We start from the raw sequence: 13,471 nt of genomic DNA, 5'->3' as shown, positions 1-13,471 counted from the left end.
CAAGGACATTCAGAGACTTGTCCCGAAGCCACTCCTGCGTTGTCTTGGCTTTGTGCTTAGGGTTGTTGTCCTGTTGGAAGGTGAACCTTCGCCCCAGTCTGAGGTCCTGAGCCCTCTGGAGCAGGTTTTCATCAAGGATCTCTCTGTAGTTTGCTCTGTTCATCTTTCCCTCGATCCTGACTAGTCTCCCAGTCCCTGTTGCTGAAGAACATCCCCACTGTATGATGCTGCCACCACCATGCTTCACAGTAGAGATGGTGCCAGGTTTCCGACAGACATCACGCTTGGCATTCAGGCCTCCTCCCCTGATTGCTCAGTTTGGCCGGGAGGCCAGCTCTAGGAAGAGTCTTGGTGGTTCCAAACTTCTTCCGTTTAAGAATGATGGAGGCCACTGTGTTATTGGGGATCTTCAATGCTGCAGACATTTTTTAGTACCCTTCCCCAGATCTGTGCCTCGACATAATCCTGTCTTGGAGCTCTACAGACAATTATTTTGATCTCATGGCTTGGTTTTTGCTTTGACATGCATTGTCAACTGTGGGACCTTATATAGACAGGTGTGTGCCTTTCCAAATCATGTCCAATCAATTGAATTTACCACAGGTGGACTCCAATCAAGTTGTATAAACATCTCAAGGATGATCAATCGAAACAGGATGAAACTGATCTCAATTTCGACTCTCATAGCAAAGGGTCTGAATACTTATGTAACTAAGGTATTTATGTTTTTTTTTATTATTAATACATTTGCAAACATTTCTAAAAACCTATTCTTGCATTGTCATTATGGGGTATTGTGTGTAAATTCATGAGGAACATTTTTTATTTAATACATTTTAGAATAAGGCTGTAACGTAACAAAATGATGAAAAAGTCAATGCTCAATACTTTCTGAAGGCACTGCATATTTTTTTCAATATTAATATCATACAGTGACACATATGCATGCAATGCCCTGATGCATTTAGTGCTCAAAATCTTTGACAGCTGAACCTTGAGGTGGACCATCATATTTTAAAGAAAAGCTTAAAAAACAATACAAAAATTGCATATGCTACACATCAAAACACAAGGAATAGTGTTTTTGTAATTTGTTATATGCTGTATTGAAGGACATGTAAATGTGGCTCATTTGGCCAATATCCCCCCTTTATTGATAGTGCTGGCTGCACCATGTCGGATCTGAATGCATTTGAATGTCCGGTACATTTTTCAAATGTCTGGTAAATAAAAATCTGCCCGATCACGTTGTCTGGCATCAAATTTTCCTAAAGGGAACTCTGAAATGTGCATATTGTTTTAGAATATTCGCATGAAAATCTGTTGCCAATTGGATGGAAACCAATAGACACCCTCAAAACTCTGGCAAGTGTGCTAGTCCAGTGTCACTTTGATTATGCCTGCACATCATGGTTCACCAGCAGCCCCAAGCATCTAAAGCAGGTATTCCCAAACTGGGGTACGCAATGCCGTCACGGGTACACCAAATAAAAATGTGATTCACATTTTCAAACAGTCCATTTATATTTTCCAACGGGGCTATACATTTGGGTGATTTTTTTTCTGGCCTGAGTAGCCTCGTTTCACTGCAAAAAATACAATTATACCATCTAGTACTCATCGAAATAATAACACAATGCCAAATACAGATAGCCTAGTCAAATAACTAACATCTAATAACATTAACCCTTACTCTCTCGTGGGAATTCCACTAACGGTCCATATGTAGCCAAACGTAGCTGCTGCTTATTCTGTTATGCTTAAAAATTGATGAATGGTAAAAAAAAGTAAGGCCCGCGTCAATAGAGACACATACCAGCTCTACTGGTAGTACTGCTACTACCAGCAGTACTACACCTGCACCTGTCAACTACACAAGTTGTTCTGCTTCCACAAGCACATCCAATGCTAGCATCAGTAATTCTGCATTTGTTGTTAGGCCAGCTAGCATGGACACTGACTGTTGTGAATCTGATGCAGCCGAAGAGCTACCCGGGAAAGCACCGAACAACAGACAGGGGAGTTGGACCACCGAAGAGGCGCAAATATGATGAGAACTACATTGATTTGGGGTTCACTTATATATTGGGAATAGTGCCTTTCCTCAGCCACATTGTGTTATATGTGCAAAAGTACTATCTCACAGCTCAATGAAACCTTCACTCTTGCACAGACATTTAGTAACAAAACATGCCAATTTGAAAAATAAGCCACAGGAGTTATTTGAGCGAGAATTAAGCCGACACTGTTTCACGACGCATCATTGACATGGCAGGAGATGTTTTGAAACAATTACTGCTTCACATACAAGCCAGTGAATTCTATGCATTACAGCTGGATGAGTCAACAGACGTGGCAGGCCTGGCACAGCTTATGGGGGGTCAATTAAGGAAGACATCCTCTTCTGCAAACCACAGGACAACAGGAGAGGATATTTTTAAAGTATTGGACAGCTTTGTGAAATCAAATGGACTTTGGTGGTCAAGATGTGTTGGTATCTGTACTGATGGCGCAAAAGCCATGACAGGGAGACATAGTGGAGTGGTAATGCGCGTGCAAGCAGTTGCTCCCGACGCCACTTGGGTACACTGCAGCATCCACCGAGAGGCTCTTGCTGCCAAGGGAATGCCTGACAGCTTGAAAGACGTTTTGGACGCTACAGTGAAAATGGTTAACTTTGTTAAAGCAAGGTGCCTGAACTCTCGTGTATTTTCTGCACTATGCAATGATATGGTAAGCGACCGTGTAAGGCTTTTACAACATGCACGGGTTATCAAGGGGCAAAGTATTGACACGTTTTTTTTAAATTGAGAGACGAGCTTAAAGTTTTCTTTACTGACCATAATTTTCACTTGTCTGACCGTTTGCATGATGACGAGTGTCTCACATGACTGGCCTATCTGGGTGATGTTTTTTCTCGCCTGAATGATCTGAATGTAGGATTACAGGGACTCTGCAACTATATTCAATGTGCGGGACAAAATTGAGGCTATGATTAAGAAGTTGTAGTTCTTCTCTGTCTGCATAAACAAGGACAACACACAGGTCTTTCCATCATTGTATGATTTGTTGTGTGCAAATGAACTAAAGCTTACCGACAATGTCGGTAAATGTGATATAGCGAAACACCTGAGTGAGCTGGGTGTGCAATTACGCAGGTACTTTCCCGAAACGGATAACACAAACAACTGGATTCGTTATCCTCTCATGCCCTGCCTCCAGTCCACTTACTGATATCTGAACAAGAGAGCCTCATCGAAATTGCAACAAGCGGTTCTGTGAAAATTGAATTTAAATCAGAAGCCACTGCCAGATTTCTGGATTGGGCTGCGCTCAGAGTATCCTGCTTTGGCAAATCGCGCTGTTAAGACACTGATGCCCTTTGCAACCACGTACCTATTTGAGAGTGGATTCTCGGCAATCACTAGCATGAAAATTAAAGACAGGCACAGACTGTGTGTGGAAGACAGACTCTTTCCAATACAACCCAACATTGCAGAGCATCCTTTCAAGCCCAGCCTTCTCATTAACCTGTGGTGAGTTATTCATAATTTTCGATGAACAAATAAAGTTTTATATGTCCAATGGCTAAATAAAGAGCAAAATTATTATTATTATATTATTATTTGTGCCCTGGTCCTATAAGAGCTCTTTGTCACTTCCCACGAGCCGGGTTGTGACAAAAACGCGCACTCATTCTTATGTTTAATAAATGTATAGTATAGTGTGTGTGTGGCAGGCTTACAATGATGGTAAAAAACAACATTTGAGAGTGCGCTGACCCTGGTGCTAAAGGGGGTACGCAGCTGGAGGTTGAATGTTTGAAGGGATACGGGACTATAAAAAGTTTGGGAACCATTGATCTAAAGAATAAGCTACAGACTAGGGTTGAATATTTTCCATGGATTTTGCAAATGTTCCATCCGGAAAAGAATCCCTTTTCTCTTGGGTAACCTTGTATTTTATCCGCCCAAACCAGTAGTGTCATTCTAAAGCATACAAAGCATATTAATATGTCTGGATTTGATTAGAGCTTTGATTGACATGAACATTCAAGTCTGATGCTACTTGAGCCTGATGAGCCATACATTACATACATTTTATGAGCCCTACATTAAAGACATTTAATGATCCCAAGCCCAAAAAAGCCCAAATGATTGTGCCATTATCCAATACATAGCCTATGATATAGGCTACCATACATTACGCACAACAGAAAAACATAAAAGCTCAGAGGTATACAGTGGCTTGCAAAAGTATTCACCCCCCTTGGCATTTTTCCTATTTTGTTGCCTTACAACCTGGAATTAAAATAGATTTTTGGGGAGGTTTGTATCATTTGATTTACACAACATGCCTACCACTTTGAAGATGCAAAATGTTTTTTCTTGTGAAACGAACAAGAAATAAGACAAAACAAAATTAAACAGCTGCAAGTCTCTTGAGGTATGTCTCTATAAGCTTGGCACATCTAGCCACTGGGATTTTTGCCCATACCTCAAGGCAAAACTGCTCCAGCTCATTCAAATTGGATGGGTTCTGCTGGTGTACAGCAATCTTTAAGTCATACCACAGATTCTCAATTGGATTGAGGTCTGGGCTTTGACTAGGCCATTCCAAGACATTTAAATGTTTCCCCTTAAACCACTCGAGTGTTGCTTTAGCAGTATGCTTAGGGTCATTATCCTGCTGGAAGGTGAACCTCTGTCCCAGTCTCAAATCTCTGGAAGACTGAAGCAGGTTTCCCTCAAGAATTTCCCTGTATTTAGCGCTATCCATCATTCCTTCAATTCTGACCAGTTTCCCAGTCCCTGCCAATGAAAAACATCCCCACAGCATGATGCTGCCACCACTATGCTTCACTGTGGGGATGGTGTTCTCGGGGTGATGAGAGGTGTTGGGTTTGCGCCAGACATAGCGTTTTCCTTGATGGCCAAAAAGCTCAATTTTAGTCTCATCTGACCAGAGTACCTTCTTCCATATGTTTGGGGAGTCTCCCACATGCCTTTTGGCAAACACCAAACGTGTTTGCTTATTTTTTTCTTTGAGCAATGTCTTTTTTTCTGGCCGCTCTTCCGTAAAACCCAGCTCTGTAGAGTGTATGGCTTAAAGTGGTCCTATGGACAGATACTCCAATCTCCGCTGTGGAGCTTTGCAGCTCCTTCAGGGTTATCTTTGGTCTCTTTGTTGCCTCTCTGATTAATGCCCTCCTTGCCTAGTCCGTGAGTTTTGGTGGGCAGCCCTCTCTTGGCAGGTTTGTTGTGGTGCTATACTCTTTCCATTTTTTAATAATGGATTTAATGGTGCTCCATGGGATGTTCAAAGTTATGGATATTTTTTTATAACCTAAACCTGATCTGTACTTCTCCACAACTTTGTCCCTGACCTGTTTGGAGAGCTCCTTGTTCTTCATGGTGCCGCTTGCTTGGTGGTGCCCCTTGCTTAGTGGTGTTCAGACTCTGGGGCCTTTCAGAACAGGTGTATATATACTTAGCAAGAGGTCAAGTACATTAGAGTGTCTAATTTGAGAAACAGACGCCTCACAAGTCCTCAACTGCCAGCTTCATTAAATTGTACCCTCAAAACACCAGTCTCAATGTCAACAGTGAAGAGGTGACTCTGAGACTCTGGCTTAGTTGGTAGAGCATGGTAGAGCATGGTGTTTGCAACACCAGCATGGTGTGTGCAACGCCAGGGTTGTGGGTTCGATTCCCACGGGGGGCCAGTACAAAAAAAACAACTACAAAAAAACATGTAAAAAAATAAACATTAAAAAATGCATGAAATGAAAATGAAATGTATGTATTCACTACTGTAAGTCACTCTGGATAAGAGCGTCTCCTAAATGACTAAAATGTAAATGTTAAAATGTCTAATATAATTGCAAAAGGGTTTTCTACTGATCAATTAGCCTTTTAAAATGATAAACTTGGATTAGCTAACACAACGTGCCATTGGAACACAGGAGTGATGGTTGCTGATAATGGGCCTCTGTAAGCTTATGTAGATATTCCATAAAAAATCTGCCGTTTCCAGCTGCAATAGTCATTTACAACATTAACAATGTCAACACTGTATTTGTGATCAATTTGATGTTATTTTAATGGACAAAAAAAAAAGTTTTTCTTTCAAAAACAAGGACATTTCTAAGTGACCCAAAACTTTTGAACGGTAGTGTATATTAGGTATAAAAAATATACCAATGGAATGAAAACAGCTATGTTTATTGGTGTTGACAACCTACTGGTATTGCATACTCTTCAGACAGCCATGTTATTCAGCAATGTGTGAAATGTTAATGCCTTATGGAATTGAATCGAATAGGCCTACACAAGTAAATTAAATGTTTTACGGCAAGAGGTAACATGCGGTCACCATTTTCAGTTAGGCAGCAAAGTTTTAAATACATTAAGACCCAGAAACAAGCATTTTCATCTCTGCAGTTAATGCAATAGCTAGTTTCTTAACCCAGGTGCCAGTTCAGATTGTATAGGAGCTAAATATTTAGGCAATAATTGGTTGCTTACCCATCTAATGTGACAGCAACTGCAGTGGGGGGATTGTGCTAGCAAATTGGCTTCAAAGCAATGGCAGCTATTAAGGGCCTCCCAGTCAAGTGTTTGAGTGGGACCTAGCTAGCTAGCTATTGGAGTAGGTACAAGGCTAAGTGCAAAACGACATTCAGGTTGGAAAGACACGATTGTTTACCAACGGAAAGGGGTCCTCTAGGATATCTGGTTAGCTAAAGTTGACCTTATCATAGGCTACAGTGCTTATTCGACATTGAACAGTTAGTGAACTAACCTTAGCTCACTAATTTGAGAATGCCCTTACCTTGGCTAAAGACGTTAGCATTGCCACCTAGCTTGTTAGCTACGAACTGTAATTTCAATCTGTGAAACATTGGTATTATTAGTGTTCATACAGAACCCACATTATGAGTAGAAAATGTTATTTTCAGTATCTGACTCCACTAGCAGCGGAGAACAGATACTTTGCTCTTCCATCTTTGTTCCTATCTGAGCAGCGCATGCGCATTGCTAAAATAAATACAAATATGTTGCAGAATGGTCCTTGTTATCTGGAATCCTTGGGATGTCCCAACTCTGACTTTACCCCATTGAAGTTGATATTTAAAATGGTGAAGGTAAATGACCACCATACAAATATTCCTCCCTTAGTGGTCTTATTTTCATGGGCAGACTTTGGGCGGAGTAAACCTTCTCGCTTCGCCTCTTCCTCTTTGCTGTTAGAGATCTTTACTCTCTGTAAAGTTAGAATTTTGTACTCAACTTGCATATAATAACTGAGAACATGTTTGTTTTTCTTTTTATTTGTATTTTCAAATCATGTTTTCAAAAAGGATAACCTTGCTCTCATCATGCTATCTCTCTTAACCTATTCTTTCGTTGAAACAAATCAATTAAAGAGAGGACAATGATGAAGACATTAATAACAAAATAGATACTTTATTAAAGGAAATGGCATGTGCATGATGTTACATCTGTAATTGATAGTCTACAGCATCAAAAAGGGACAGGAAAAGGATGCAATGGTAAAGGGTGATGCTATATGATTATCAAAGTGGATAAACCACAACATTGGACCAAATCACATGAGGTTAGAGGTCATGAAGGAAACAGACAGAGACAAGGGAGGATTTAAATCAGCCACGGTTGATAGGTTGCCTAAGGTTATTTTCTCTTCTGAAATTCTCTGGCCAGGACATCCAACTGCAAAGAGAGTAACAAGACATGAATTACAGATACAGTATTTTTTTGCCTTCATTTATTACACAATAATTTTACTTCCGGGACCCAAAATAATTTTACTTCCGGGACCCGGTTCCCCCCACCATTTCCACCACTGGATATGCAACATGCTTGTAACACCTGTAGACGAATAATAATACTATGCTCATCCACTAGTGGCATTTCATTATTCACCCTGAATGAAGGACTGATTTAGACTTGGGACACCAGGGCTACATTCATCAGGGCACAGCATTATGGAAATATCAGAAATACATTATGTAGAACAAACATGCCTCTGACACTGAAAAGGGCATCACATATGCAGTGTTCCGCAACATTTGCTTATTCATCATAGCCCTGGTGAGTGGCTAATCAGTGACCATGTAGAAAAGAAAACGAGAAGTATTCCGGCCCCTCAGGCTCAGATCTGAGCTATCCCTGCCGTATATGATTGCCACCTGATACAGTATCATCACATGAATGTACTACTTTCTTCCCGCCCCTGCACTCACAATAATGTTTTTAAGGATGTTCCTTCGCTGGGGTCTCAGGTAGCTGCATTCTCCTGCCTCACAGAGTTTAATCTCCTCTGAAATCTGAGACAGAGAGATAACAGCATGATGGTGACACAAATGACTACTGTGTGTTACCCAGACAGGAACTAAACACCCGTCTTGACTCCTGATGAAAAGTGCTGTATGTAATATCCATTTGAGTCATTGAGATTGTAGTACTGTGACCCACCTCAGAGGTGGTAAATGAGTCCAGCTCCCTCTTGCCTCCAGGGTACCAGCCATGGGACCAGTGCTGGGAGGAAGACAGCTGGGCTCCCAGACACAGCAGCAACCCCAACATAAACACTAGTCTAGCCACACTCACCATCACTGGAGCTGAGTGGAGAGGGATGGAGAGGTGTAAGGAGAGGGAAGTTGTAGGTTAAGACAGCATGCAACACTCGTCTGTGCAATAAGGCATACCTTTCCCAAGGAAAGAAAGGGAGGGATGGATGCTGGTTATACAATTAATGCCTTAGGAACGAGAGAAAGTGCGAGAGGCTGCTTTTACACAGGCTGCTCAATTCCCCAAAAAATGTATTTAATTATTTTTTGTTGTTGTTGACCAATCAGACTTTTTCCCAATAATTGGGCAAAAGATCAGAATTAGGCTGCCTGTGTAAACGCAGCTCATGTGGCCTGTCCTACTACTGCTGGTAGCGACATTGGTGTCAGAAGTGTGATGGCGCCTTCTGATCGGCCAGACTTGCAAATTAGGGTATCCAAATGTTGGTGAAGAGGAACAATTGGACAGGCAAACAACAACACACAACAACAAGCTTTAACAACAAGCCTCAAAGTTTAAAATATCAAAAAAATATATATAATATTTTTCTTGTGCCGCTCATCCAATGCAGGAGATATATTTGACCCAATCAAAAAATATTTATGCAGGGGGAAAAAAAATCTCCACAAACACATTTTGCAGTGGGTTTTAAAGATCAGTTTCTCATAGGCAATTGTTGAGGTAATTTCTTCTCAAGATTCCACCAAGACAGGATTGAAAATAAAGAACGTCAACAGCGTAATATTTATTGGAAAATTACGATAAATATCAAGGATTTTTTTTACGCCGAATTATTCATAGACAGCATCAAACCCAAAGCAAATGCAACAATCCTATCAAAGATCTCACTTCCTAGCCATTAATACTCAAGAGCAAAAATCATAGCAATCCTTACCTTAGACCCTTAGTCTGATAATCACTGTGGTATGGAATCGGTTGTCACTGTTGATGTCCCCCAGGTACGTCTGTGTGTCCACTGTTCACTTCTGCCTATTATTAACCTGTTGGTATACAGCAACTCAGTGGCACATCACTTTTCCTGAGCCGATAATGAGTGTTGTAGAGCTGGTCTCTTATGGTATCTCTGAAGCATCCTCTTCCTCCTCAATTTATGTCCCCACCCCCACGCCACTTGGCCCTGCCCATCGCTGATCACTTTGCTCCTTCCCCTCCCAGAGGTCAGCTGAGCGGTGTTTAGGGACGCGGGGTGTGCGTAAGATCCGCTCAATTCCAATTATCATCTCCAAACAGTCCTGACCTCCCTTGGGATGTCCGTCCTTACTCTATCTAATACCCCCATTTCACCCTCCCTCCCTGCTCCCTAACACCAAAATCAACACATTTAGTGACGTAGGGTGTGTATTGGTTAAGTAGGACACCTGGCAAAGAGGGACACTTAAGCTTTGCAATAGATATCTTTGCATGTGTACAATAACATAACCAACAATCACTGCCAGTGTGTTAGAGATGATAAAAAAAATGGTTCAATGGGTATGATGTCATCACTATGGGCGTGGCATCCCGTGTAATGACACGTGTCTCTAGACATAATGGTAAGTAAAATGACATAGGGTTCTGAGGCGAATTATCAAATGTTCAATTTCATTTTCCTCAAATCTGCTATCAGCTAGCTTGCTAGAAAAAGCTTGCATAGCTGCATTTTACTTAGAAAGATATAACCTAACCCACATAAAAACTCCTAGCTAACTACTGTATATTCATAACCATACAGGTACATGACGACAAAAAAAGTTTATTTTGCTGGATTTGACTCTGGTGACAATAAAAGTCATTGAAATTGATGAGGGATAAGGTCTTTCTGGTTTCATTCTACAAAATGTCCATTGTAGTGTGTAGTGTAGTGTTTGGAATGTTGAGCTGATAGGCCGAGATTAAGTTCATTTTATTTTATTTATAGTCTATACAATTACATACAGGCTACATCATATAATTATAATCAAGTATGATGATAATAATAATAATAACAATAATAAATTATCATTCTTAATGTCCCACAAAAATACATAAAGAATGTTTGTATGAATAATTGAAGTTTATCACAAAAATATTGAAATTACTCATATATCCTCTAACTTATCCTTCACAATAAAGAATTAAGTGTCCCACTTTGTCAATCAAGGTGTCCCAATTTGACAGTATCAACGTAAAAAAATGGGGTCTCAGCACAATTTGCGTTTGTAGAAGAGTCATCCATCCTGTGTTTAACATTTCTTTCTTTGCTCTTTTGTATAGTGTAGTAGTGTTCTTAAGATATTTAGAATGGTATCATGTTGGGGGTTAAGACAATGGGATGGTTCTGTAAGGTGTTCCAGAAAACACATTTTCAGAAAGTGTCCCATTTTACCGATACTCACCCTACAGTATATACACACAGGGGCGGAAATCCCGGGGGGGACGGGGGAGACACGACCCCCCCATCCTGGGAAAAATATGATTTGTCCCCCCCAATATATCACTGAAACATAACTATGTAATTTAAATAATATTAATAATACGCAATGAAAGCAATTGTGCTGATTATAGACACTTAATAGCGCATTTTTAAGTTTCAAAAGATTGCGACCCCCCCACCCATTGCCTCACAATGGTTTGATCCACTGCCTGTTCCTTAGTTGGCAAGGTAACAGAGGGGTCGTATCCACTGTCTGAAAGGCACTCAATGAACGTAACTGACGTGAGGTTAATCCAGTCAATCGCGCACACACACTAGCTGAATATGCAGAGCTAGCGTGCAAATATTAACTATTAAGCTAGCTAGTACCTATTCCATTTATGTGGCCTCGTCAAAGATGGAATCTTTGCTATCGTCAATTTATTCCAAGATCAGCATGCAGATGATGTAAGTTAGTGCTTCAAAGTCCCTGTGATAAGGTTAGCGATAAACTGGAGTCCAAACTGAACAGAACTACACTCTCTTCTACCATTGTCTTAAATATATTTAATGGTCTCGTTGCAAAAGCTAAATTGTCGCAAGGGAACTTTTATTTATTTATTTTATTTCACCTTTATTTAACCCGGGTAGCAAAGATTATAGCAAACACCACTGAAACGGAATTGGTGCTCGCTAGCTTTGCAAATTCAGCTATTGTTGGAAGCCAGCCAATATGAAAAAAACTATTAAAATTACAAAAGGTTGCAGCATATGTTGTGTAAATGGTGAACTCATACAGCTGTCAACTCTTGTCATTTTAATCCGTTTCACATTTGCTAGCTAACTTTTAGATCGAAGCCCAAATAGAATGATAAAAGATAAGATGATAGAAGCCCATCTCCTACTGTAAATAACCTACACAGTGTGTGTGTGTGTAGCCAGCCAGCCAGGTAGAAAAATGGCAGAAAAATAAAAGACGGACATCAGAGTATTTTTCAGTACACCAAAACGCAAAGTAAGAACCCTAGTAGCCTAATATCTCAAAGACTAGTTGATAAAATGTTCATAAGAAAGAAATGAAATTCTAATGGAAATGTTTCACAATGATGTCATTAGGCAGAGCAGGCAACAGATGGCACACAGACAGCAGAGTTGGGGACAGATATGCAGGGACAGACTGCCAGAGACAGGGAGTCTCAGGTAAGTTTGTTGAGTCTTTGTTTGGCAACATTATGAAAGGTTCTCAATTTTTTTGACTTGTAAAATAGGAACATAATTGGAAAATGCCATGGATACCCCCATTCTCAACTTAAACTGGTGACTGAACTAAGATTTGTTAAAGGCAATGGTATTGCTGTTGTGATTAGTTGTGTAGTTTTGGGTACCGGTAGTTAGGAGTACGGCAAACACCTTATTTCTTTGGTTCCTCAATATACATTTACCATATTACAATGTAGGCTATGTGTTACAGCACTACTTTTGGTGTCCCCCTCAGGAATTGCTCTTGAGAAAATTTCATGTAATTGTCCCCTCCAAAGTTGATATCAGATTTTCGCCCCTGTATACACATACACTACCGTTGAAAAGTTTGGGGTCACTTATAAATGTCCTTGTTTTTGAAAGAAAAGCACATTTTTTGTCCATTAAAATAACATCAAATTGATCAGAAATACAGTGTAGACATTGTTAATGTTGTAAATGACTATTGTAACTGGAAACTGCTGATTTTGAAAGGAATATCAATATAGGCGTACAGAGGCCCATTATCAGCAACCATCACCCCTGTGTTCCAGTGGCACGTTGTGTTAGCTGATCCAAGTTTATAATTTTAAAAGCTGTTAGTAGCCCATGTGCCTAACCCTAATAATTTGGTCTGTTTTCACCTCTTAATTTTGCCTAGTGTTCTGACTTGGTGGTGCACATATAGCCTATAACCTGTTTTTGAGAAATGTAATTATTGAATATTGTAAGAGCTTTCATTGTATGCTTATATGCCCTCTTTATTTATCCTACGGTTCTGACTTGGTGTACAGGGAGAACACTGTAAGAACAGCCCATGTTCTGAATTCTGTCACTGTACATTTCAAAAGTGTTGAACAAATAGTTATATTGACTACGTCCATCCTAGCTCACTCATTAATGCCTTAATAGATAGCATCTTATCTGCTTGTCGTCACCTTTTGTACATCTCAATTGCCAGTAGAAACCACATTTGTTTAAGCAAGTCAGCCATATCAGCTATGTCTTTTTAAAAGGCAGTAAATGAGGCTGAATGAACTGTTTTGTTGCCAGACAAGGCTCCGCTAATAGCCAGGTGTAACACTGGTAAGGTGTTGGGACTGCTGTTGGGATTCTGCTGTTGGGACAGCTTTATGTAGGCCCTAACAGTTTGTAGGCACCATTTGTCACCGGTATAGTGCAATTAATGTATTGTTTGGTGTTGTGTTGTGTAGTGGCTTTGCTGGCATGCATCACACTTTTTTTT

At 40.3% G+C, this 13,471-nt stretch overlaps 1 protein-coding gene across 1 annotated transcript; it reads right to left on the bottom strand.

Moving 5' to 3' along the window:
- Positions 1-7,460: 7,460 nt before the first annotated feature.
- On the bottom strand, positions 7,461-9,674 carry LOC106565314 (progonadoliberin-2). The gene is made up of 4 exons (XM_014132262.2): positions 9,490-9,674; positions 8,499-8,644; positions 8,267-8,350; positions 7,461-7,733 (listed from the first exon to the last, which is right to left on the bottom strand). The coding sequence occupies exons 2-4, from the start codon at positions 8,634-8,636 to the stop codon at positions 7,695-7,697; spliced, it is 261 nt and encodes an 86-aa protein (XP_013987737.1). The 5' UTR covers positions 8,637-8,644; positions 9,490-9,674; the 3' UTR covers positions 7,461-7,694.
- Between the last annotated feature and the right edge of the window lie 3,797 nt (positions 9,675-13,471).

The sequence above is a fragment of the Salmo salar genome, chromosome 12 (assembly GCF_965601325.2).
Source record: "Salmo salar chromosome 12, fSalSal1, whole genome shotgun sequence".
Lineage (NCBI taxonomy): Eukaryota > Metazoa > Chordata > Actinopteri > Salmoniformes > Salmonidae > Salmo > Salmo salar.
This window is presented reverse-complemented; position numbering and strand designations above follow the sequence as displayed.

Coding starts and splice junctions, on each gene's coding strand:
- LOC106565314 (XM_014132262.2), bottom strand. CDS start 8,636: ATGGTGAGTGTGGCTAGACTAGTGTTTATGTTGGGGTTGCTGCTGTGT. Junction 8,351..8,498: donor ACTCATTTACCACCTCTGAG/GTGGGTCACAGT, acceptor TCTCTGTCTCAG/ATTTCAGAGGAGATTAAACT. Junction 7,734..8,266: donor ACATCCTTAAAAACATTATT/GTGAGTGCAGGG, acceptor CTCTCTTTGCAG/TTGGATGTCCTGGCCAGAGA.